At 28.4% G+C, this 24,404-nt stretch overlaps 3 protein-coding genes across 3 annotated transcripts; 1 reads left to right on the top strand and 2 right to left on the bottom strand.

The window, feature by feature from the left end:
- Positions 1 to 9,449: 9,449 nt before the first annotated feature.
- On the bottom strand, positions 9,450 to 11,791 carry LOC134827026 (fatty-acid amide hydrolase 2-B-like). Its single transcript, XM_063839552.1, has 6 exons — positions 11,618 to 11,791; positions 11,317 to 11,530; positions 10,962 to 11,254; positions 9,960 to 10,565; positions 9,697 to 9,879; positions 9,450 to 9,638 (listed from the first exon to the last, which is right to left on the bottom strand). The coding sequence occupies exons 1-6, from the start codon at positions 11,789 to 11,791 to the stop codon at positions 9,549 to 9,551; spliced, it is 1,560 nt and encodes a 519-aa protein (XP_063695622.1). The 3' UTR covers positions 9,450 to 9,548.
- Positions 11,792 to 16,173: 4,382 nt separating this feature from the next.
- On the top strand, positions 16,174 to 18,502 carry LOC134831032 (fatty-acid amide hydrolase 2-like). Its single transcript, XM_063844670.1, has 4 exons — positions 16,174 to 16,395; positions 16,893 to 17,399; positions 17,464 to 18,087; positions 18,143 to 18,502. The coding sequence occupies exons 1-4, from the start codon at positions 16,225 to 16,227 to the stop codon at positions 18,401 to 18,403; spliced, it is 1,563 nt and encodes a 520-aa protein (XP_063700740.1). The 5' UTR covers positions 16,174 to 16,224; the 3' UTR covers positions 18,404 to 18,502.
- A 373-nt stretch (positions 18,503 to 18,875) lies between these two features.
- LOC134827818 (alpha-mannosidase 2) lies at positions 18,876 to 24,128 on the bottom strand. Its single transcript, XM_063840662.1, has 5 exons — positions 23,965 to 24,128; positions 23,853 to 23,912; positions 22,641 to 23,798; positions 22,245 to 22,579; positions 18,876 to 21,610 (listed from the first exon to the last, which is right to left on the bottom strand). Exons 3-5 carry the CDS (start codon positions 23,320 to 23,322, stop codon positions 19,325 to 19,327), a joined length of 3,303 nt encoding a protein of 1,100 aa, XP_063696732.1. The 5' UTR covers positions 23,323 to 23,798; positions 23,853 to 23,912; positions 23,965 to 24,128; the 3' UTR covers positions 18,876 to 19,324.
- Between the last annotated feature and the right edge of the window lie 276 nt (positions 24,129 to 24,404).

The following is a 24,404-nucleotide window of genomic DNA, read 5'->3' as shown; positions in this document are numbered from 1 at the left end:
CTGTGAATTTAGCTCGTTACGGGAGTGAAATGAGGTGTTGAATTGCCAGTTAATACTCTAATCATTCGAATGAAATGTGCGTGGTATCATGTTATGTTGTTTTGATAAGGCGATTATTGTTTTCGTCGGCAGAATATGCATTACAGCTTAAAGTTGTAGTAATAAATAGGAGATTACCGGGTGAGTTCATACGTAATTTGAATAAAGAATTAATTGGACATCTCGTTGAATAGTTGAGCTTGATGGAATTAATAATAATAATAATTAATTTATGAATAGAAACTGATATTCAATTTTGCTCTTTTGGACTTTGTGTTGGAAAATTTAGGTTATAATTGATTTAGAGAACCAGACGTCTCCATTTTAGTGAATTAAAAATTTGTATTTATTTGTTACAAAAAAAATTCGAAAATTGTAAAATAGTAAAAATTGACAAAATTATTGTAAAATGTCTATTTTAATAAAATCAGAAAAAATATTTCAAATTTAAAATTAAATAAAATATTTTTAAATAAATAAATAAAATTAAAAAATTAATTTTTAATAAAAAAATTTGCAAATATTTTTTAAAGATACCTTTCTTCAAAAAAATTTAATATTATTTATTTATTTATTTTTTTTTTTTGTAATTTTAATTTAATTTTTTTTTTTTAAATCATACAAACTCAATTTTTTTTCAAAATTTTAATAAAAATGAAAAAATAAGCTGTATTGTAAATTATAAAAGATTTGTAAATCTGAATTTTTTACTAAGTTTCTAAACCAAAATGATACAATTTTCAAAAAAAAATTGGTTTTATGACAAAAAATGTCATTTTTAAAATGATGTCAAGCAGTTTAAAATATTATAATTTTCATATAAAAATTTTGATGTTTTCATTCATCACTTTGAAAATTTAATATGGAAAATTATTTTTATTCAACAAAATTGAATATTTTTTACTAAAAACTTTAAAAAAAATAAAAATTATTAATCAGTTTCATAAAAAAAAGTTATATTTTGTTAAAAATTAATAAAAATGCTTTAAAAATCGAAATCTAGATACTCGATATGCTACCTAAAAATTAAAATTTATTAAAAAGAAAAAATTAAACATTTTTGGCTAATGTGTCAATGTAAAAAAAAGCCAAAAATTTCTTAAAAATTTTTAAAAACATAAAATATCATGAGAAAATTTTCATCATAGTCATCTCATTCCATTTTTCTTATCAAACCGACACCATCTTGATTAAAAAATATTGTTCAACTCTCGCATGGATTAAGAGATAAATCCTAGCCAGACATATTTATAAACCGTAATCTCTCCACAAATGCCTTTTCAACTCTTTTAATTAAATCTACGACTTCCATTAACGCAAAACTTCCTTATAAGATCAAATTATTTTGTTTTAAATTTTCCATCCTGTGCTCTGTTGCAGTTGTGAAAATGTAAAAAAGACACAGATCCGCTCTTAAAATGCTCTAATAGTCTTCTTGTTGATAATTCAACCGGAAACAAGAAAAAAACTATAATAATCATTTACTCTGCTTAAGCACACCATTAATTTTTTCCGTTCATTTTTTAGTTTTTTTTATTTTAGTTTAGTCCTCGTACAAGACTAAACTAAAACAGAAACTACACACTTTTTTTAAAGAAACAGAAACGCAAGCGAGCAAAAAAGCGGAAAGAATAAAGAAAAGTTTTCTTCCTCCTTGGTTGCTCTCTTTTACAGTATTTGCTTGATTGCATTCTCTAAATATATATAATTTCTTATCATCGTGTTTGCGAAACTTTTCTGGTTAGTTCGTCTTGTGAACTATGTTGTGTGTCTATTTGCAGCGAAAAAAAATGTTTCACCTCATTCTGTATCTCTTTTTTTTTCGACTTCTTCAACAGCAGGCTGCTTTTAAATAGAGACAATATTATTAATGCTGTATAATTCTCCCAACACTCGAACGGCACGCGGCTTCTTCATTACACACACACAGAATTATATTTCTGCAAAGATAGTTTAAAGTTTGCCATGCAATAAAATAAATTATATCTTTGAAAGACGGCAGAGTGTGGCATAAAAGATGCGGATTACGAACTATCCCGCTTCGTCTTCTTTTCCTTCGTTGTTGTGTTGTGTTATTATTAACCTCGTTTTTATCTCTTTGATAAATGAGAAAAAAGTTGCCAACTGCGTTCCGGAAAAGTCAAGGTCACTGAGAAAGAAAATGGCAATAAAAGCAGAAAGAGAGAGAGATGGAGTTGATTTAACTAATTGCTTTATATGTCAAATAATAATAATAATATTGAGTTTATTACCCGTACTAAAAGTAATTATCATGACAGTCTTGAACATATTCTGCTGTTAATGCCTTGCTATTATTTTATTGTGCATCCTTCTTTGTTCAACGTTCACACAAAAGGCTCGTCATCGTCTTGTGACTCCATGAATTTCTAAAAGGATAATTTTATTCGTCAGAAATTTTATTTTATTCATAAAGAAGTTTTTATTTGACTTAAAAAAACATTAAATTTAAAACTAAATGATTTAATGCCTTCTAAATAAAACACAAAAGTTCGAAAAAAATTTTAAATATGAAGATTTGACAAGAAAAAAAATTCTTTAATTTTTTTCTAATTGATCTTAATTTTTTTTTGTGCCTGAAATTATTAAAAAAAAATTCTTGAAGATGCAAAACAATAAACATTGTCAAAAGAAAAATAAAAATTGTTTTATTTAAAATTAAATTTAAAAAAAATTAAATAAATAAAATAAAATTTTAAATTAAACTTAATAAATTTAAATAAAATTCAAAGAGTTTTGTTGATATTTTAAAGGATGTTTTCAAAAAAAAAATTGTTGATTTTTTTTTTATTTAATTATCTAATGAATTAAAAATTAAATAAAATCTATCAAATTCAAAATGCTTTTTTTTGGAAATTTATTTACCGAAAAAAAATTAAAATTTAAATTTTGAAAAAAAAAAATTAAATTTTTTTTTTCTCGGCTATAAAAATAAAAAAAAATTTAAATAATTTTTTTGATTAAATAAAAAATTAAAATTAAATTAAAAATATTAATCAAATAAAATTCGACTCACAGTTCTAAATATTTTTTGAAAAATTTCTTGATTTTTAGAAACTTGATATCCATCTTAGAATTTTCTAAAATAATTGAAAAGAAAAAAATCCAAAATATTTTAGAAAATTTTACCTATTTTTTGATCAAATTCTCCCGTTTTCGATTCAGTGGGCAGTGTAAAAGTGAAAAACGAGAATAAAACAATATTTTTTCACACATCATAACTTTTATGGCTTTTTTCCCTGAAAGCGGGAGACGTTTTTATTGCTCTTTCCTTTCAGGTATACGCCTCCCCGACATTACTTTCGTTAAGAACTAATTACAACGAAACCGTTTGTGTGCCAAAGAAAACCAGAACATTTACCAAGTAATTTACTCGTACCGAAATTTAATGATGCTCATGTGCAAAACGAGGGACAATATGGCACGAAAATTATTTTAACACGCAAAACACAATTTGCTTAACCAACCACTACCATTACCGCCGTGCGACGACATTCAGGTGTCGTTGTGTCTCTTGTCTCGTCCTTTGTAAAATGCCGAAAGAACGCCGATGGCAGAAGACTGGCATAATTTCATAACACACTAGTTTAAAATAAAATTACATCCATTGTCTGTGTGGCAGACCATAACCTTAACCAATATTTTGTGTTTGAAAGAGACGCAAATGACTGGAAAAATCTATTGTTGAAAGCTGACTTGTGCTGGGGCAGCATTTCGCATGTGATTCACGTAATATTTACGTAAAATACCTACTTGTCGCAGCAAACAAGCACGGGCAATGGCTAATGCAATGTCGTCATATTTGTGGCAGCATGAAGCTTAAAAGGCCATATATCGGGCAAACATGAAGCATGTTTTGGACTAAATAAATGAAAAGAGCCATGACAACATGATAACAATATTATCTACATGTTGAGTGTGTTTGTGTGTGCTTGAGTGGGCGGTTGGAATTGGAATAGATGAGAAATAAAGCGAAAAATTGACAAAGCTCTTCATATGTTACATAAATGGATAAAACCATGAGAGCGACGGATACCCGCTAGCAGGAAAATGATGAAAGTTTTTTTTGCAAGCATTTTTCAAATCGCGCTAATATTTTGTTTCGATTCAAACATTTCTCACGTTGTGATGGTTTTAGCATGTTTTCAACAAAAATTAGTCAAAAATACGAGTTTCATAGTAAAAAATGTGAGTGCATTACTCAAAAATTTATAAAATTAAAAAAATATTTATTTTCGAAATTTTTAGCTTAAATTTCATATAAATTCAACAGAAACAGAGTTTAAGTTAAGAATAAAGTGAAATTAAGTTAAATTAAGTAAAGTTTTGGAAATATTTTTCATCAAAATTTAATTTTGATTAAACTTCGTTAGAATTTCAGATTTTAAATATTCAGATTTAAACTTTTAAAACATATTTGAGCCAAAATTAACAAAAAAATTATAAAATTTTTAAAAAGTTTTTAATTTTAAAAATTTTTTTTATTTTTTTGAAAACTTTTTGTAAATTTTTTTAATTTTAATAAAATTTTGATCATATTTGCGCAAATACCCAGATTAAAAGATTTTTTTATTTATTTTTAATTAATTTTTAAACAAATTTAATTTTTTAAATTTTTTTATATTAAATTAAATTTTAATTTAATTTAATTTTTTAATTTTCTTTTAATTTAAATTTATTTCAGATTAAAGTAAAGTGTCAAACATGTATTCTATGCACTATTTTATCTAAAATCTCTCTAATTTTTTTTTATTTTTACCTCAAGATGTTGAAAAAAATCAGACAGACTTCTAAGAAGGTTTTATTTTTTTATTTCAGGAAAATTTCTTCAAACTCATCGGTAACACAAAACTTTTTAATGATCTCATCTTTTATTTATAATGGTTGCAACCTTCGTGCGTGAGGATTTAAAATGCAATGAAGAAAAAGGAAAAACTTCATCATCACACATATAAATACTTGATGCACTCACTCTCGTTACATAAATAATATTTGTGCTAACGAGAAAACTTTTATTCCAGTTCAAAAATACAGAATTTATATTGCTTGCATACTTGATCCCCCATTTAAACATTTTATTATCCACTTCTGTATCCTGTTTAAATTTACGACGGATTTCCTCCGATGCACTACGAGTTTGTGTGCCCGATCGTACGGAAAAATATCTTTAACAAATCATATGGAAAGTTGTCCAAATTGCACGACGACGAAAAAAAAAAGATTAACTTTATCTTATAATATTTGTCAAAAAGTTGGTTTAGATGGTCGGTTGCCAACACGACACGACGATCAAAATACATAAACTGCAGCGAAGGGTAGAGACTAAAATATCCTTATAACACCCTGACACATTTTCTCCGTTATCCTGTCTCCAAACTTGACAAAATAATGCTTGGCAAGACATTTTATAAATAAATTCGAGAGAAACAACACAAAAAAAAAACAAGAGTTTGTCTAAAGTTGTTTAAAAATTTATTTATCCCAAGTAAGCACCTCTGAGTTAATGTTTTTTGCTGCAACAAAGACGACGTCACTTTTAATATTCCACAACAAACACTATTGATACACTTTTTGTGCCTTAAATCCATTTCTTGAATGGAGATACACTTGACACACACGTTGAATTGACTTTTGAATGGGATACATTTGCATCGAGTTTAGAAAAGTAAAAAAAAAATAATAAAAAAACGACGACAGCAAAAGAAAAAACTTGTGCGGAAAATTATGTGATATTACACAAAACCGCTTCGTTTACATGGAAAAGGCGGAAACGTTTGCAATGTGTGATGTTTTTTCTGGTTTTCATTCAAATTGCATTGTTCGGAATAAAAGTGAGGAAAATATTTTATTCTTCTTTCGACATGCCGCTCTCTCACATTTCTTATAAATAAATATGAAAAATATCGCACAATGACTCGCGATTGTTGAAAATGAGCGGATTTGATGCCATAACAAAATCTTTACATTTTTTTGTTTGTCTGTAAGAGCACTTTTCCAGATGAAGAACTTATTGTTTAAGTAATGCTTGTGCTCGTGTAATTGTGAAAATTTGTTTTTGTAGTGAATATTTTCAGATATATTTTCTATTCTATTTTCTATTCATCGCATTTTTCTAAAATTTTAAAATTAAAATTATTTTTTAAAATTTTAAAATTAAAATTAAAAAAATTAAAATTAAAATTAAAATTAAAATTAAAATTAAAATTAAAATTAAAATTAAAATTAAAATTAAAATTAAAATTAAAATTAAAATTAAAATTAAAATTAAAATTAAAATTAAAATTAAAATTAAAATTAAAATTAAAATTAAAATTAAAATTAAAATTAAAATTAAAATTAAAATTAAAATTAAAATTAAAATTAAAATTAAAATTAAAATTAAAATTAAAATTAAAATTAAAATTAAAATTAAAATTAAAATTAAAATTAAAATTAAAATTAAAATTAAAATTAAAATTAAAATTAAAATTAAAATTAAAATTAAAATTAAAATTAAAATTAAAATTAAAATTAAAATTAAAATTAAAATTAAAATTAAAATTAAAATTAAAATTAAAATTAAAATTAAAATTAAAATTAAAATTAAAATTAAAATTAAAATTAAAATTAAAATTAAAATTAAAATTAAAATTAAAATTAAAATTAAAATTAAAATTAAAATTAAAATTAAAATTAAAATTAAAATTAAAATTAAAATTAAAATTAAAATTAAAATTAAAATTAAAATTAAAATTAAAAAATTAAAATTAAAATTAAAATTAAAATTAAAATTAAAATTAAAATTAAAATTAAAATTAAAATTAAAATTAAAATTTAACAATTAATTTAAATTAAAAAAAATTTAAAATTAATTTAAATTTTATTTTATTTAGTGCTTCACGACATTAATTTTCCACAATTCTCTTACGTCATTATAAATAAGTTTTTACATCATACAAAAGAACTGCATCGTGATTCTTCTATTGTTGTGATGATATGTCAAAAGTCAGATACATTCACTTAGACGAGATATAATTTAAGTTTTTTCATTCAACTTTTTATTTATACTTTTTTCTTCCTTTTGAGTAATGTGCCAGAAGAGAACAGATTTTATTAAATAATAAATTTAATGAACGCCTCAGTTGTTTTCTCATTTATTTCTTTAGAAGTCAGAATCACTGTCAAGCAATTCATTCCAGATTTTTTTTGTTTATCATTAAAAATTACAACTAAAGAGCATAATGAGCGATCTGCCAAGACAGAAATTTAATTTTATTTATTATTTTAGATGAAAACCCATTTAAAGCGGTGAATTAAGACAATTGACACAACACCATAAATATCGCCCGAAACCATGTTTTCGAAAATTGAAACACATCCAAAATTCTATTGATTTACCTAATTCAATCACGAACACACAATTCAAATTTAACAACAATAGACAAGATGATTACATTAAATTACACACTTTTGCGAACATGAACGGCACACAAATGCACGAGGATGAGGGAGAAATCCATTTTGGGTAATTAATCTATTCAAAATTATTACATTATCAAGTTAATCAACCAATCACTTACTTTTCACATTACACATGATTAGAAATTATGACATGCTTTTGTGCTACAGGTACAATATTGATTGAATGTGTATCAGATAACGGAAATAATAATTAATCCCTGATGGAAAACTTTGATATATTTCAAAGAAAAAAACCAGGCGTCTCCATCGAAAAAGTTCATTCACAATTATTTGAATTTCTCTGCATTTAAGAAGCCGGATCTAACATGTCTGGCAAGTAAAATTTAGTTGTTAAAACATCCTGAGGACAACACATGTTCAAACAATTACTTCAATCAGTGCTACTTTGTGCTGCACGAGAAATAATAATAACAACGATGATGATGATGATGACAAAGTTTATTGCATTCCAACAAAGACAAGACAATTTATCGTCGATTTCAAGTAACATAACCTCTGGTGAGAAGACGGAAAAGGATGAAAACGGAAGCGTTTTGTTCTCTCTGTATGTTTGTCTTTCCAAATCCTGGATTTATATACATTTAGATAAACAAACAACAACAAAAGTTGCATAGATGCCAAGAATTAATATTGTCTTCATTTATCTCGCTTTTTCCCTCTTGTTGTTGGATATCATGTTCGTTTTGGGTCGATATGGTCCTTGGGGACTTTTGGACTTTCGGTTTGTTTATTTGTCAACTTGTTTTAATTAAATTTTACTTTTGCGCAAAGGTACGGGATTTGTGACATAAATCTGTCTAGACAACAAAAGTGATGAATATGCAACAATTTTGTTGGTAATGTTATTAAAAATTTTTGATCTATTTTGCAAAGTTTGGCAAAAGTTCATTGAAAATTCTTTAAATTATTATATCTTGAATAATTTTTACTTACAATTAAAAATTTAATTGTTATAAATTTTGATTTTATTTAAAATTAAATACGTTTCAGATCATAAGGAAAATTTTGACGTTAAATAAGAAGAATAAATTTAATATTTCTATTTTTACCTTTTTTAGGATTTTTTTTAAAAATTTGTTCACGAAAAGGGGATTTAAAAATTTTTTTTAAATTTTTTGACTGTTATATATTTTAACAAATATTTAAATTAAAATTTAAATTAAAATTTAATTAAAAAAAAATTAATTTAATTTTTTAAAATTTTTTAATTTTTTTAATTAATTTTTGTTGTTTGTACCAATTAGGTACAGAAAGGTAAAAAATTGAAAAAATATCAAACTTTAATTTAAAAAAAAATTTTTAATTCACGTGGTTTTTGAATTTTTAAATTTTTTTTGTGCCATTAAAAAAAATAAGTTTTTTTTTCATTTTTTTTTCCGTAAATTTTTCGAAAAAAAAAATAATTTTTTTTTCCAAAAAAATTATTTAATTTTTTTTTAAAAAAATTTTATTAGGTATTTAATTTAATGAATGTGACTGCATAAAAAAATAATAAACTAAAGACTCAAAAGAAAAATGTGAGATAAACAATAAATGAAAATTACTTTAACTTTCAAATTTAAGTTAAAAAAAGATCTTTGTTTGAAATATAACTTCATTGACGCGACTTTTTGTTAACATCTTTTTAAATAATGCAAAAATACAAAACAAACGTGAAATATCAACAGTTTTAACGTGAATATTTATCAAAAAGCGGAAACTTTCATCATTTTCAATTCTTTCATAATATTTTTGCATTACAATCCATTACGCTTTAAGAATTTCAATGACTTATTGAAAAAAATAATAACTTACATAAAGATCAGGAATATTTTACCTTAAATTTTTCGTGAGATTACTTACAATTACCAAAAAGGTCAAATTTTGACATGCGATAAATAAAAAAATCAAAATTCATTTTAAAAAATTGTATTAAAACTAATTGTTTCATTCCTAAATTAAAATATTTGGATTTTTTTTCTAAATTTATAAAAAAATGCAGTCCCGTTCCCTCCTGTTTATATATTTTCGTTAAATTTTCAACATGCGTATTAGCTTGGAGGAACCCATCCACCGAATGCATGTTCTAATTCCACTGCCATCGCCAAACAAAGTCGATCTTGATACGGAGCGGCAACGACCTTCAATAAAAAAATTGTTAAAAATTTAAAATTATTAATAAAAAAAATTTCATTTCACCTGGAAGCCAATCGGCAATCCTTCACTGTTTAATCCCATTGGCACGTGACACGCAGGAAAACCAAACACATTGAAAAGTTTCGTATAAGGCACTGCCGAAAGAGTTGTCAAGGACTCGTAATGACGCACAGCTGGTTTGCAATAAGTTGGATAGAAAAATACTCCGTCTTCGCCAAGCAAGTCCTACAAACGAAGAACGAAAAAAAAGGAAATAAAACAAAACGAACTTTAAACAAAGAAAAAAAATCGCAGTAAAAACTTACGATGAATTGTTGTCTCAACTTCCTTGCTGCAGGCAGATATTTCTTGCATTTTTGTTCCGGGATCATTACACGGTTATCGTTCAAGAAAGCCAGCGATAATGGCGCAAACGTATATTGCGATCGTCCTATCAGACATTTTGCCATTTCAACCAGTGCATTATCGCGCACTTTGTTTTCCTTCTGATAGCCCAGCAAGTCGGGCAAATTTTGCACTTCCATGAGTAATGCGACGCACATCTCAAAGGCATCCGTTAAATCGAGACTTGTAGCACGCTGAACTGACAAACCGTTGGATTGGAAGTGATCTAAGGCACGTTTCATCGAATTTCGGATTTCAGCGTCGATGGGAATGCAACTGAAATTGTTGCCAACGTCCTCTTTGAAGAAGATTTTTATGTCTTTTGTTAAGATTGGCTCGTCTAATCTGAGTTTTTTGGCATTTTCACCACTCATTATTTGCACCAAGGGATACAAATCTTTGGCATAACGACACATGGGACCAACAGCCAAGTAATTTTGGAAATGAGGATCTTTGCAATAAGGGAAGTGACCGTCGATACTGATGACACTCGATGTCGGTTTATGTCCAAAAATGCCAGTGAAGAGCTAAAATTTTTATTTTTTAATATTTTTTGATCGATTTTTAGGAAACTTAAAAATTTTAAGCAGAAATTTTAGTAAAAAATATTAATTTTTGTTTTTTAGAAAAATTATAATTTAAAAAAAAATTCGAAAAATCAATTTTAGGGTAATTTTTTTTAAATTTAACAAAAAAAAATATAATTAAAATGCATTCAATTTTTGCAATTTTATAGAAAAAATAAAAATTTCATTCAAAATATGACAATTTAAAAAAAATATTTTGAAAAATAAGACAAAAATTGTTAAAAATCGATACTTTTGGTTTTATTCAATTCTAAAATTGAATATTAGACTATATTTTTGAGTTTAATTTTTTTATTTTTAAAGCCAAAATTAAAATTTTATCAAAAAAAAACTTACCGCTGGAATTCTAATTGATCCTCCAATATCCGATCCAGGTCCAAACAATGAAGCGCCCGCCCCAATCAACGCAGCTTCTCCGCCACTCGATCCGCCAGCAGTACGTGACAAGTCATACGGATTCAGTGTTCGACCTGTAATGTGATTATACGATTCCCACGCCATGCACCATTCCGGCGTATTTGAGACACACAAAGGAATACCGCCCGCTGCACGCAACAATCGCACCGATTCGCTGTCTTTATCTGCTTTTTCGTGCAAACGTGCCATCGATCCAGCTGTATGCATTAAACCTGACCGAAAAAAAATTATCAAATTAATTAAACAAATTATCTCCGAAAAAACCGGATTTTACCTTTGACCGCGATACTCTCTTTTACGGTAAACGGAACTCCTAAGAGGGGATAATTTTGCAGCAAATACAACGGCGTCATTGTTTCGCACATTTGATCAGCTTTCTTGGCATCTTCGAGGGCTTCGTTATATCGCTCGTCAACGACGGCATTCACAATTTTATTTACTGCGCGCAACCGTTCGATATATAACTTGACAATCGTTTCCGATTTAACCTGATGCGACAAATATTTTGCGCGTGTTATTTTTTTTTACACAAATTTGGCAAAAAAGAACGTGTTTTTTGATTATTAATGACTCACCTCTTTGTTTCTAATCTTTTCAGCTAAATCCACAGCAGAGACTTTCAACAAGTCGTTCGTTATTTTGGGAATGTTGGCTTTTTCTTTTGGATACAAAAAACTCAACAATGGAACAACGATGAAAAAATTGAGGAATCTAGCGATTATTCCAGCAAACCGCAACAATAACTCCATTTTTTATGTGTTTTTATATAATTTCACTTTTTTTGTTAATAATATTTTATTTTTTAACTAGTTCTTTATTATTTATAAATAATAATTTATTTATAAAAACATCAAGATATACATTAATTCTTGACCTATCACAATGTAATGTAAATTAAGTTAATTTTTTTATTTATTTTTTTTATTAATTTTATTTTTTGCTTTGTAGACGTTTATCACATATAATCTTGAAAAAAAATCTTCACATGTATTTTAGTTTATCTATACAGGAAAACAAAAAAAATCGCAAATTATTCAAAAATATTTCTTTTTTTTGCATCTGAATCCCGAGCCGTCTACCAACAAACTGATTTTTGTATTTTTAATTTTTCAAAATCATAACATAATAACAACAGAACGTGTCTGGCAGTTATCATGTACAACACACGCCAACTTGTTTAAGTAAATAAAATAAACATATATAATGAATGAATGAACAAGAGACCGCTTAATTCTCAGACACATATAAGATTTATTCTTGTACATGAATTTCAACGAAAGACCTAGATTTAGGTAATAATCGTGCGTAGTTGTCAATTCATGGTATAATTTAGTAATTTCGCACTTTTGTACTTCATTAAATAAAAAAATTTATAATCTTTTTAAAGGTTTAATTATACAAGGGCGGATTAGAAAATTTTCAACGGGAATTAAGGTTTTTAATCCTTTCGTACATTTATTTTTTTTTAATTTAAAAATATTTTTAAAATTTAATTAATTAAATAATTAATAATTAATTTTTTATAATTTTTAATTTATAAATTTAAAAAAAAATTAAATAAAATTTTAAAAAATTAATTTTTTTAGTTTAAATTAAATTTAATTAATTGATAAATGTATTTATTTATTTAAAATTTATTTAATTTTATTTATTTATTTTAATTAATTTTAATTCAATTTTTTTTTTATTTAAAAAAAATGGGGCAAAAAAAATATTAACCTATTTTTTTTAAATATTAATCCGCCACTGATAATATTTTATATAAATAAATAATTAATCAACATATACAAACACAAAAATGGAAAAGAAGATATTTTGACTATAAAAAATTGCGGAAGAGTAAATAAAAACCATTTAAATATTTATTAATAATTTAGAGGTGTTTCCCATCACCAAACAAGTTTACAACATATACAAGTGTAGGTAGACGAGAATGTGTAAAAAATTTTGCAGCGGTCAGTAAACTATCATGTCTACGAAAAATATTACGCGCATATATGACGGAGCTGTTTTTATTTATTTTTTACGAATATTCTTAAAAAAGTGAATGAAAAAGTATTAAATATGTATACAAATGTGTCTATGTAAATATAAATTATATTTGTTTAGTATTTAACGAACAAAAAATTGACCTTTAAAGGTTGTTAAACACTTATTACGAGAATCAACAAGAATTTTAAGGAACTTGTAATATTATTTTTTTTTTAATTCTCAGACGATGAGTAAACAACAATTGACGAATATTTGAGATCTCTCATCTTTAACGAGATTTTTAGTGTCAATAAATTCTTAATGATGTTCAAGATCAAGTTTAACAAAATAAAAATACGATACACAAATACATTCCATACATAGTGAGCATTTTTTGCAAGGACATTTACTTTTTTGCGCAAAATACTTGTTTTCTTATGTAAAATCGTTTATTGACCTCCTGATGTGATTTTAATTCTTTCGAGTAGTTGAAAGGAAATTAATTTAAATTCTTTCAATTCCGACTTGCACTGACGTTTTTAAAATTTAAAAATAAAAATAATTCCAAATAGTAAAACGATGACCTTGGCGAAATAAGGAACCTTGAAATTCAATCTCTTTATTTTTTTTTAAATCTTTTGTGTGTGTCATGTTTCATCTTGATGAACGTTTTATTTAAAAATATATAGGTTAAAATATGTTTTATGCAGGACGACGCGTAAGTGCGTGATTGACATTATTTATTTTTATTATTTTCTCATGATCATGCAAATTATGCAATAGATGAACGTTTTATTGAACGTATAAAATACTCGCAAAAAGTAATGATGTGAAAGATGTTACATAAAATCATTTGAAAACTAGTTATAAACATATATCATATAGAAAAAGAAATATAATTATTATTTTTTTACGTAAAACAGGAAGAAATCGACAATTACTCGTTAATTTTTTTTTTTATTTTTTTTAAAGATAAACTGATTTTTTTATGTTTATTTATTTATTTTTATTGCGCTAATAAAAATAACATAAAGTGGTTAACGACCGAATAATTGGCGATTTGTAAAGATTAACATTTTTTTATTTGTTTAAAAAATTATAATAATTAATAATAAAATAATAATAAATTATATTAATATTTTTTATTATTAATTAATTTTTTTTATTAAATATTATATATTATTTATTAATTTTATTATAAATTTTTATAATTTTTTATTTAATTTTTTTTTATTTATTTAAAAATAATTTACGATTTAAATGTTATTTTTTTTTTTTTAAATAAAATCACAATTTCTGTTGTAATATTTGTCTTATCACCTTAACATATATTTTTATATAGGTTATATAGTTACTATCACGCATGAACGGTCGATCGCCGTTATTATTATTTTTATTTTGATTGTAGCTTATAATTTCATAATCAAATCACGCACGTGATAAAAAAAATAAAACGAGTCGACCGAAAGTTCCCGCGGCTCAAGAATAACTAAAAAATTATCATTTACCTCGTTTCGTACTATGAAAGGTGTAAGTGCGACTTTACTTACATGTAAAAAAAATTTCTTTGCATGTGAAGTAAGTATTGGACTAGGTTGTTTATATCAAGTTTGCTCATGTATATGATATGTAAAAAAGTGTCGCATGTGTGTAAATTGGCTTCATGAACGTAATGTTTACTTTGGTTTATTATACCTATTTATTTATTTGTTTTTTTTATAAAATTAGAATCACCTAGAAAAAAGTGTCAAGTATTTCACGAGACAAAAAAAAGTAAATAAAAAAATTATTTTATTTAAATTATTATTACATCAATCAATAATCATTAACCTATCGCAAATGAATTCTCCTTACAAAATGGTAATTAATTCAACTACTGAATAAAAACGTTCTAGATAATAATCAATCATGATCATTAATTCACAGTTTTGAATGAACAGGTTTACATTAAATAATATATATTGTGTATGCGAATTATATACGAATCTGCCCATAACAACAATTGTGAACGCGATACGGCGCAAAAAATAATTATAACAAGCCAGAAACCTGAAATTTCGTATGACGTAAATATTTTTTTTTGACTTCATGTTTTTTCAATTATTATTTTTTTTGTGGTCATTGATGTGAAATGATACAAAATACGATACATACCGGCATAAACTTTTAATAGTCAATGTCAAGGTCAAACTTTTTTTACAATTTTAATTTAAAAAAAAATAAAAATAATGATTAAATTAAAAATAAAATAAAATTAAAAAATGATTAAAAATTATATAAAAAATTTTAAAATTTTTTTTTCTTAATTTTTATTCAAGAAAATTAAATAATGATTAAAAATTAAATAAAAAAAATATATTTAAAAATTTAAAATTATACCTATTTAATTTTTTTTAATATTAAAAACTCGTTAGATAACTTTCGATAAACAATAAATTTTTTGTATCTTTTTAAAATGGCCAAAAACAAGATTTTTGCAAACAAAACTGACCTATACCTAATCATTGACGTCATGACGCGTCATTGAATAGTGCAATAAACTTTTATTTTTGTAAAAATTCAAAACAAAATAAATTAGGCATGAAGATTTATTTGTTTTGCTAAAAATGTTAGATATATGTTTTAATAAATATTTAAAAAATTATTCATCAAGAAACGAGAAAAAAATTCTCAGAAGCACTTTTTACGGGAGAAACCCGAAACGCATTCAGTTCAACTTCTCACCTTGCATCGTGAAGTGCATGTAACAACACTGTTGATTAAATTAAGTAAAACAAGGAAATTCAATACAAATTCTAGATACATTTACTTCAATGTTTCAGTGAACTTCATTCGTTCAATGAATGTTGTCAAAAAAAAAATATTAATGATTATTATAGAATGAATAACAAATTTTAGTTCTATTTATAAATATTATAGAAACAAATATAAAAAATAATCTCAAATGACTTTGTGTGTGTTCAGATCATATTTATATTACAAACAAACAAACAAATGATCGTCGTACAGATTTCAATACAATTAATAGACAACAATAGCACCAAACAGCAAAAAGTATTACAAGAAAACTGTCCAAAGTATAAAATATTAGAAATTACGCTCAGTCGTGATTAAGCTGTATTGAAGATCGGATGAATAATAAAATCAATCGCGTAAATAGGAAAACGTGTTTGCAAATTTAATAGAACTTTAGTAGTTTTCCATCGATAAAATGTTTAATTTATTTGCATTTTTTAGTTTTGTATCAAAGTTACTGCGATATCTCGTGGATCCTGTACTTGTTATAATTTTCTGCAGATCCAAGGGAGCAGTTCCTCCGGCAGAAAATGATGTTCTCACAATGAGCATTGATGAGTTGACCAATAAAATTAAGTCACAAGAGGTAAAAGTTAAATAGCGGGTAATATTAAATATATTTTCTTACGTTTAATGACGTCCAATTTGAAGTTCAAATAGGTTGATATGATAAAAATAATTATTTTTTAAGAAATTCAGTCATTTTAAATAATTTTTTGTGCTCCTGATCATCGAGCATGACTGTTTATTTCCTGTGAACGTACTTTTTCTTAAATGTTAGGCCAAAAAAAAATAAAAAATATTTTTGTTTGGCTTTAATTAAAATTTTTCAAGAAGAAAAAAATCAAACTTTGATAATTTTAACCAAAAATATTTTTAGAAAAATATAAATTTCTTATCAAATAAATCCAAAAAGTCAAAATCCAATATTTTACTAAAAATTTATAAGTTTTTAAAGATTAATTTCAAAAAATATTTTATTTTATTTATTTTATGGCATTAGATATCGAAAAAATAAAATTAATTTTTTTTCGCCTTAAAATATTTATTAATTAATTTTAATTTTTTCTGCATTTTTTTTAGATAAAATGTCTGGATGTCGTTCAAAACTACATCAACCGTGCAAAATCAGTGAATCCCAAAATCAATGCAATTGCAGAGGAAAGATTTGAAGAAGCCCTCAAAGAAGCCAAAGCCGTTGATTTGTTATGTGAAACTGGAAATGGCGAAGAGCTTCGTAAAATTATGCCGTTACTCGGTGTCCCGTTCTGCTTTAAACAAGTCATTAATGTCAAAGGGATGTCGCGGCATTTTGGAAGTCTCTGCGGTGACTCGGATAAAATGGAATCCGATAGTGAAGTGATGAGATTATTGAAAGAAGCAGGAGCAATTTGCATTATGACAGGCAATACGCCGGAGAAATCCATCGGATGGGAAACTTACAACTTCGTTATTGGTCGAACACGAAATCCGCATGACTTTTCAAAGACTTGCGGAGGATCATCGGGTGGCGATGGAGCGTTGGTTGGATCAAATAGTGCCGTTTTTGGCGTTGGAACGGATTTTGCGGGTTCTATAAGACTTCCGGGGGTGAGTTTTGAACCTAAAAAAATTTTTTTAAAAAATGTTAAATGATTTTTTTTTAATTTTTTAGCATTTTTGTGGCATTTACGGACATAAACCGAGTCCCGGATTGATCTCCATTGAAGGAATTAACCCCAGATTTTACTTCCCGCTGTTTGAAAAAATATCCGTCATTGGTCCTCTTGCTAAAACTGCAGATGATTTAACACTTTTAGTAAAAATTATGGCTGGAAACAACAGAAATCAATTAGAAACGAACGTCAATTTAGACGAAATTCGTGTTTTTTACATGTTAGGACTCGAATCTCGTTGGTCCATTACTCGCACAGACTCGCATGTGAAGGAAAAAATATTAAAAATTGCGAAACATTTCGAAAGTAAAAGTTCAAAAGTTGCTGAATTCGACACAAAAGAGTATTATTACCTGCCAGAAGTCACAAACATGGGTGTCAACGGCATTTGTCAATTCCCGCATTTCCTAAATAAAAAGAGCACAAACAACAATAACGTTGAAAAAGCTGAAGATCAACACGCATCCTTCTTAAAAGAATTTTGGAAATCAGTTTTTGGCTGTTCCAAATACACTTTTGGCCTGATATGGTTCCAGATGATTTGTCAAGTGAAGGGATTTATAACACCGGGGTCAGAAAATCACTGGATTGAAGAAATGGAAAGACTTAAAAAGTTATTTATTGTAAGTTTTTAATTTTTTTAATAAGAAATTTTTGTTAAATAATATTTTTCGTTAGAATCAAATGTCATCTGATGGTGTCCTGATATTACCAAGTTATCCAACGTCAGCTGTAACTCACTATAGTACTCTATTACGAGCAATTGACTCGACTTATTTGACAATTGCCAACACTTTTCACTTGCCATGTACTCAGGTTCCCGTGGGAAAAGACAAAAATGGACTGCCTTATGGGGTTCAAGTGATTGCTGGACCAAATAATGATGCACTTTGTTTGGCAGTTGCGAAGGAAATTGAGAATTTTGTGAAAAATCTTTAAGAAAAGTATTTTTATCAGTCAAAAGTATTTTTACCCGAAGTTTTTTAAGCCCAAAATCTTCAAAAAATTTTAAAGTTAAATAATTTTTTTCCATAAAAGGTCAAAAATTTAATAAGATACAAGAAAAGTCAAAGATTTTCATCAAAATTTACCATTTTTTTTACTTTTTTCATTAATTTTTAAAAAATTTTTGAAAAAAAATTAAATTTTTGAAAATATTTCGAAAAAAAAACAATTTTAAATTTAATATATTTTTATTAATTTTTCACGCGAAAGTCTTGTATCAATATCTACTTTTGTTACATTTTTGTATCAATTCTATGTCAATTTATTGCATTAATTCTAGTTGTTCTTGAATTCAAACGCTCAAGTAAAAATATATAATTTTTCATGCGTCGCGGCAATAATTTATTAAATTGCTCATAAATATTTGTTCATATTTTATTTATTTTTATAGCTTAGCGTTCGGGGTTAAAGTAAAAAAGTGATTTCAAAAGGTGATATTTTAAGTAGATTTAAATAGTAGGAGGAAATAGGAGATAATTTCTTATTTATTCTATCTACATTTAAGTTATTATCTTTAATTATTTTTTTAAAATTATGACAAAAATTGCATCTAATTTTGTTCTATTTTTTTTAATGTTAAAAATTAAAACATTTTTTTTTAGTTTTATCACAATTGAAAACTAAATAAGTTTGTACATAAATTTTTTTCTATACTCGTTAGTATAAAGTTAAAATAAAAATTTAAAAAAAAATTGAACTCTGGAATTTTTAAAGATATTTTTTGCTTTTTTTTTAGAAATCTGCACTAAATGTCTTTGGAATTTGTTCTTAATGTTGCTTTTTCTTCGAATTTTTTCTTGTTCGAATTTCGTGTAAATTATTGTTCGTGTGTCGTCGGAACACGTAGAGCCGTTTTCATCTATTTAGGATGAAAGCTTTTGTTTCCATCGGACAAAAATCAATATTTTCCAGCGTCACGGGCGATAATTTCTTCACGAATGTCAGCGGTGCTTTGTAGATACTTTGATATTCTTCACCAAGGACTTTCTTCAAGCTAATTGTCTCATGATCGCCATCCGGGACACTCGATTCGCATTGTTCGAGTTGTGTGCGATGCAAAATTATTCCCTTCGCTTCCGCTGACAAAGATTTGAGCGAAACTATTTCCATGCCTTCTTGCAATGGCTTGTGATTCTGTCCAAAAGTCGGTTGAATGCCATTCCATTCGTTCTCGTTGAAGATTAATTTTTCCATGGGATGTAACAGTGTTTGACGTTCCATGTGGGCGTTGGGGGTTAAAAATGCCGCAGGATACGAAGCATCTAATTTTCGGCATTTTTCACGTTGTTCAAGCACGAGACGGAAAATGTGATTCACGGGACGGTTATCGAGAACTCCTTGACCAAGCCCGCGATCATCATCTTGGTTCAAACGTCGATCTTGCATGATTTCAAGTTCGCCTGGGCTTAATGAACTTCCGCCCAGCGGTTGGGCAGTCAAAAGTGTAAGTCTTGTAGTATCGTCTTCAATGATGATTCCCGTCGGAATTGGATAATAATTCGCTTGCAGCGGCAGTTTGGAGAACCTTTCACGTTTCGCGAAGGACAATCCATTCAAATCTGTGTAAAAAACTTCTTCGTTATCGATATTTGTCGATAAACGCATCACGATTTCCGAGTTATCCATGCCATTGATGTCGATTGTGTTCCGTATCTCAACACTGTTGTCTCGTAAAATCGTGTCGTGAATGCCGAACGAGAAACTGGTCGAAACACTTGACTCTATAGGACCTTTGCTGACTAAGACAATGGGATCATCAAGTGGTATAGGTTGTGCTTCGCCTCCCGGTAAGAATAAATAAGCCCCACTTTTCTGCTGTAATCCGGTTCTTGTGTTATATTTCAGGAAATTCACGCTAACTGAGACATTTTGAACACTCGTGTCTGTTGCGAGCGACGTCAAGAGCCCATTTTTGTTAAATGCCGCTGAAACGCTTCCCTCGCCTTCTTGTTTGACCAAAACATCACGCGGATCCGCAAACTCCACGCTATATGGGTAATCCATGGTATGCACCGAAAATGGTTGCGGCGTGTAAATAACAGTTTTCGTAAAAGTCGTTCCCATGCTAACGACTTCGGCGGAATTTTTCGCGTGGATTATGTAAACTGCTAAACCAAGCGGCGGCACGGTAGCTTTGAACATCAAGCGATATTTGGTCGTTGAAGCTTGCGGTAATAACGAATCAATGTGATGCCCGCGATGCCAGGACCAAACGGGAGCAACTTGCGAATATGTAATGGACTCATCAGCATTCGTGACGATCACATAAGGTTTGGCGATGAAAAATTCAACAACTTCGGTTCTTGCATAGGGCAAAGAATTGTGCAAAACGACATATTTCTTGGGCAAATCTTCACCCAAAATAATTGTCGGGCGATTTTCATCGGGACCCGCTGCACGGGAATCATCAATGCTGAAATACGTGAATTGCGGATCTGCTTGGTAGATACTTTCCGTTGTCAATAAGCGAAAAGCTGCCTGCTGGATGACATGACGACAATTTTTGATGGCCTCTTCCATGCGCGTCGTGTAATCGACAACAACGTGATCTTTTGCGGTACCCGTGATGCCATCATGATGCTGGAAAAGCGAATGTTCACGACGAGCAGCAGTTAAAAGTTTATCAAAACCAGCTTCTGTTTCCCATTTCGACCAGGAATGCAACATTTCGGCAGAACGAATGTAATTCAACAAGACACGATCCATTCGTTTGTGATAAGGACGCGATGTGTAATACCCGGACCAGTAATGATCATCCCGATCGGCGTACGTGAAGAAATCCCCGCTTAACGAAGGGAATTCGGAAAGGCTTTGATCGCGTCTTACCGAGTCAAAGTACTCTTGGAGTGTTCCAAATTTAGCTTCGACTCCTAAAGTTGGTTCGCCGTTAATGTATTCGAATAATTTTTCGAAATTTTGTCGTTGCGCTTCCCATTCGGTGCTTTGGCTGTAACGAAAATCGTCGCCTAAGGGGATTAAAACGGAATTTGATTGATATAACTCGGCTTTTTTCTTCCATTGATCGATCACTAAAGCAGCTCGTTGGGCAACATTTTGATCCGTGATTACTTGAGGCGGAACATGCCACGGACAAGTGAGTCCATAACCAGGTAATCGTTTGAAATCGAATTGGCAACAAATCTAAAAGATAGAAAATTGAAAAAAAAATTGTTAAAAATTTTAAGACAGATACTTCAGCTAAAGTAAAAAAAATATTTTGACTTAAGCTTAAGTGTGAAAAAAAATCAAAAATTCAAAATTTAAGAAAAATTGCAAATAAATTTTTTAATTGACTTAATTAAGCTTAAGCTTAAGTTTCAAGCCGATTATTAGCAATTTTAACTTAATGAAACTTAATACGAGATTTATGCTAAGTTTATAAGTTGACTTAATCTTAATTTAAAGCCATTACACAAATTTAAGTCAAAACATTATTTTTTACTTCTATAATAAAATTTTAACAAAAAAAGATTTATTTCAAAAATTACTTAAGCCTTAAGTTTTAACTTAATTGACTTAAAATTTAACTTAAAATTTTTATTTTTACTTAAAAAGCCGAAATACAAATACTTTTGACTCATATTTCGATTTTTCATGAAAAAAAATTTTTTTTTTTTTTGAAAAATTAAGCTTTAAGTTAAAACTTAAGACTTAAAATTTGACTTAAAGTTTTACTATTGACTTAAAGCTAAAATTCATCTTCTTTTGACTTTTTATTAAACAAAAGAATTAAAAAAGTTTTCAAAATTTTTAGCTTTTTTGTCTTAAAACTCACCTTTGGATCGGGTCCACAAGTGTGTGGCACGTCATACGAATAAAATGGCATCATGTGAGTAAAAAGACTCGTACTTCCATCCGTGTCATAAAGTTGTCTCCAATTGAACTCAAGTTGTCGCTTCCTTGCTAACGTTCTTTTGACGACGTAATGTGTCCTCTGGATCAAATGATTCTCAAATCCCGAGTGTTTGAGAACGTATGCCAGAGATGGCGAATGCCCAAAAGGATCTATAGACCATCCTGAAGTTGGTGTGACATTCAAATGCTTCTTCAACCATTGTTGACCTTCAGCCAGCTGCTCAATGATCGAATACCAATGAGAATTTGCCTCATCTGTAATTATTTTTAAATTTATTTTCAAAAAAATACCGGAAATTGAAGTTTAAAATCTCACCTGGCATCACCCATCCGCCGGTAACGAACTCCAACTGCTTCCTTTTCAACAATTGCTTCACTCTGCCTTGCGATTCTTTGGATTGAGCTTCAAACCAACGCGAAAAATACGAAATTTCCGCCCAAATAAAAGTCATTTGCTCGTCGTCGGTCAAATGTCGCAGCATATTTGCCAAAATTTGTTTCGTACTGCGTTCGTAATATTCGTCGAACGTTTGAATCCATCCCGGATCGTTATGCGAATGCGGAACAACGAAAACTTTTAATTTGTTTTCTTCACTGAAGCGACCTGGAGTGATTTGCACGTCCCATCCTTGCTTCCATACGCCGCCATTCGGATTATCGAACTCTGTTTCGCGATAAACTTCCAACATTTGCACATCGACAACTGGGGTAACGTCTGTTTGTAACGAGCAACGAGGTCCTCCGCGTTTAATGTGCACCCAATCTCGCGGGGATTGATGATGAGCTGCCGCAGCATCTTTTTTCAGTGTTTTTTCTACGCGCTGTCGATGTTCGTTCTCCGCTTTTTTCAGTCGTTCCTCGATGTAACTCATTTCCGGGACTTTGGGCATCTCCGAAGAGATCTGGTAGTTGATGATGACATACAACAAGAGGAAAATCGCAACTACAAGACCACACGTAAGTAGAGCAACTTTTCGCCGAATGCGAAAAACGTTCATTTTTGTGTGATGTGGATTTTTTTTTGGATCGTCAACAATGCTTTTTTCACGTAAATTTATCCGATTTTTGCGAATCTTTGTCAAATTTTGATTATTTTCGAGATGCAACGAGGGACAACGACAACTTGATTACATTTTAGACACAAAAACGACGGTAATTTCAGTTAAAATTACACAAAAACGTCGACTTTTATTCTCTAATCAATGTTTTGTTTTGATATTATCATTCACAGTTATTTGACAGACCAGCCCAGGTACAATTCCTCGTTCACTCAACAAAATTTCGCTTTTTCTCAACTGGAAGCCTTTTTCTTCCTCATCAGCTCTTTAATGTGCTTGATTGTTTGAATCCGGTTCTCGACTTCTCGCATGGCTTCGTCATCGAATCTCTGAAAGGCGACTTCCCTCGGTTCAATGAACTTTTCATCGGAGCTGAATTCGGGCGCTGCGGTGTGAAGAACTACTTTTACGTCGTCCTGAATTAAAATTAAATTAATTTTTTGATTCAAACAGTTTGAAAGGACACTCACGAGTTTATCTTGCAGGATTTGTGCTTCTTGGATGGTCAATTTTTTGCAATATTGTATGGCCTGAAAGGACAAGAGATTAGAGATTTTTCATGATTTTTTGTTAATTTCTTACATCTACTCGTGTTTCTACTAAATGCATTTGATGATCATGAATGTCAAACTCTTGGGGGGCTTCTTGGATGAATGTTTCACTCATTTTATCGAGAATTTCAGGAAATTTTACGAAAAATTAATCAGATGAATGACGATAAAAAATAAAAGGTAAACAAAAATGTAACGGTTTCGTTTGACAGCTTTATCTATGAGGCCGTTACAAATTACCGTTTTTGATCTGTTTGGGGCATCGGACAAAACTATTGAGTCATTTGAAGCGGTCTTAATTTTTTTTAATTTTTTTTTTTTTTTATTTTTTAAATTTTTGACTAATATTAAAAATATTTTTATTGAATTTTTATTTTGTATGGAGGAGTATTTATTTTTTTTTTAAATTTAGGTCCCATCTTCATTTTATTTTAAAAAAATTTGAACCTAATTTATGATTTTTATTTCGAT

This window comes from Culicoides brevitarsis, chromosome 1 (assembly GCF_036172545.1).
Source record: "Culicoides brevitarsis isolate CSIRO-B50_1 chromosome 1, AGI_CSIRO_Cbre_v1, whole genome shotgun sequence".
NCBI lineage: Eukaryota > Metazoa > Arthropoda > Insecta > Diptera > Ceratopogonidae > Culicoides > Culicoides brevitarsis.
Note: the sequence above shows the minus strand (reverse complement) of the source record. Positions and strands in the feature narration are given on the sequence as shown.

Coding starts and splice junctions, on each gene's coding strand:
- LOC134827026 (XM_063839552.1), bottom strand. CDS start 11,791: ATGGAGTTATTGTTGCGGTTTGCTGGAATAATCGCTAGATTCCTCAAT. Junction 11,255..11,316: donor AGAGAGTATCGCGGTCAAAG/GTAAAATCCGGT, acceptor TTTTTCGGTCAG/GTTTAATGCATACAGCTGGA. Junction 10,566..10,961: donor GATCAATTAGAATTCCAGCG/GTAAGTTTTTTT, acceptor TAAAAATTTTAG/CTCTTCACTGGCATTTTTGG.
- LOC134831032 (XM_063844670.1), top strand. CDS start 16,225: ATGTTTAATTTATTTGCATTTTTTAGTTTTGTATCAAAGTTACTGCGA. Junction 16,396..16,892: donor ATAAAATTAAGTCACAAGAG/GTAAAAGTTAAA, acceptor CATTTTTTTTAG/ATAAAATGTCTGGATGTCGT. Junction 18,088..18,142: donor GACTTAAAAAGTTATTTATT/GTAAGTTTTTAA, acceptor ATTTTTCGTTAG/AATCAAATGTCATCTGATGG.
- LOC134827818 (XM_063840662.1), bottom strand. CDS start 23,322: ATGAACGTTTTTCGCATTCGGCGAAAAGTTGCTCTACTTACGTGTGGT. Junction 22,580..22,640: donor CGGCGGATGGGTGATGCCAG/GTGAGATTTTAA, acceptor AAATAATTACAG/ATGAGGCAAATTCTCATTGG. Junction 21,611..22,244: donor CTTGTGGACCCGATCCAAAG/GTGAGTTTTAAG, acceptor TCTATCTTTTAG/ATTTGTTGCCAATTCGATTT.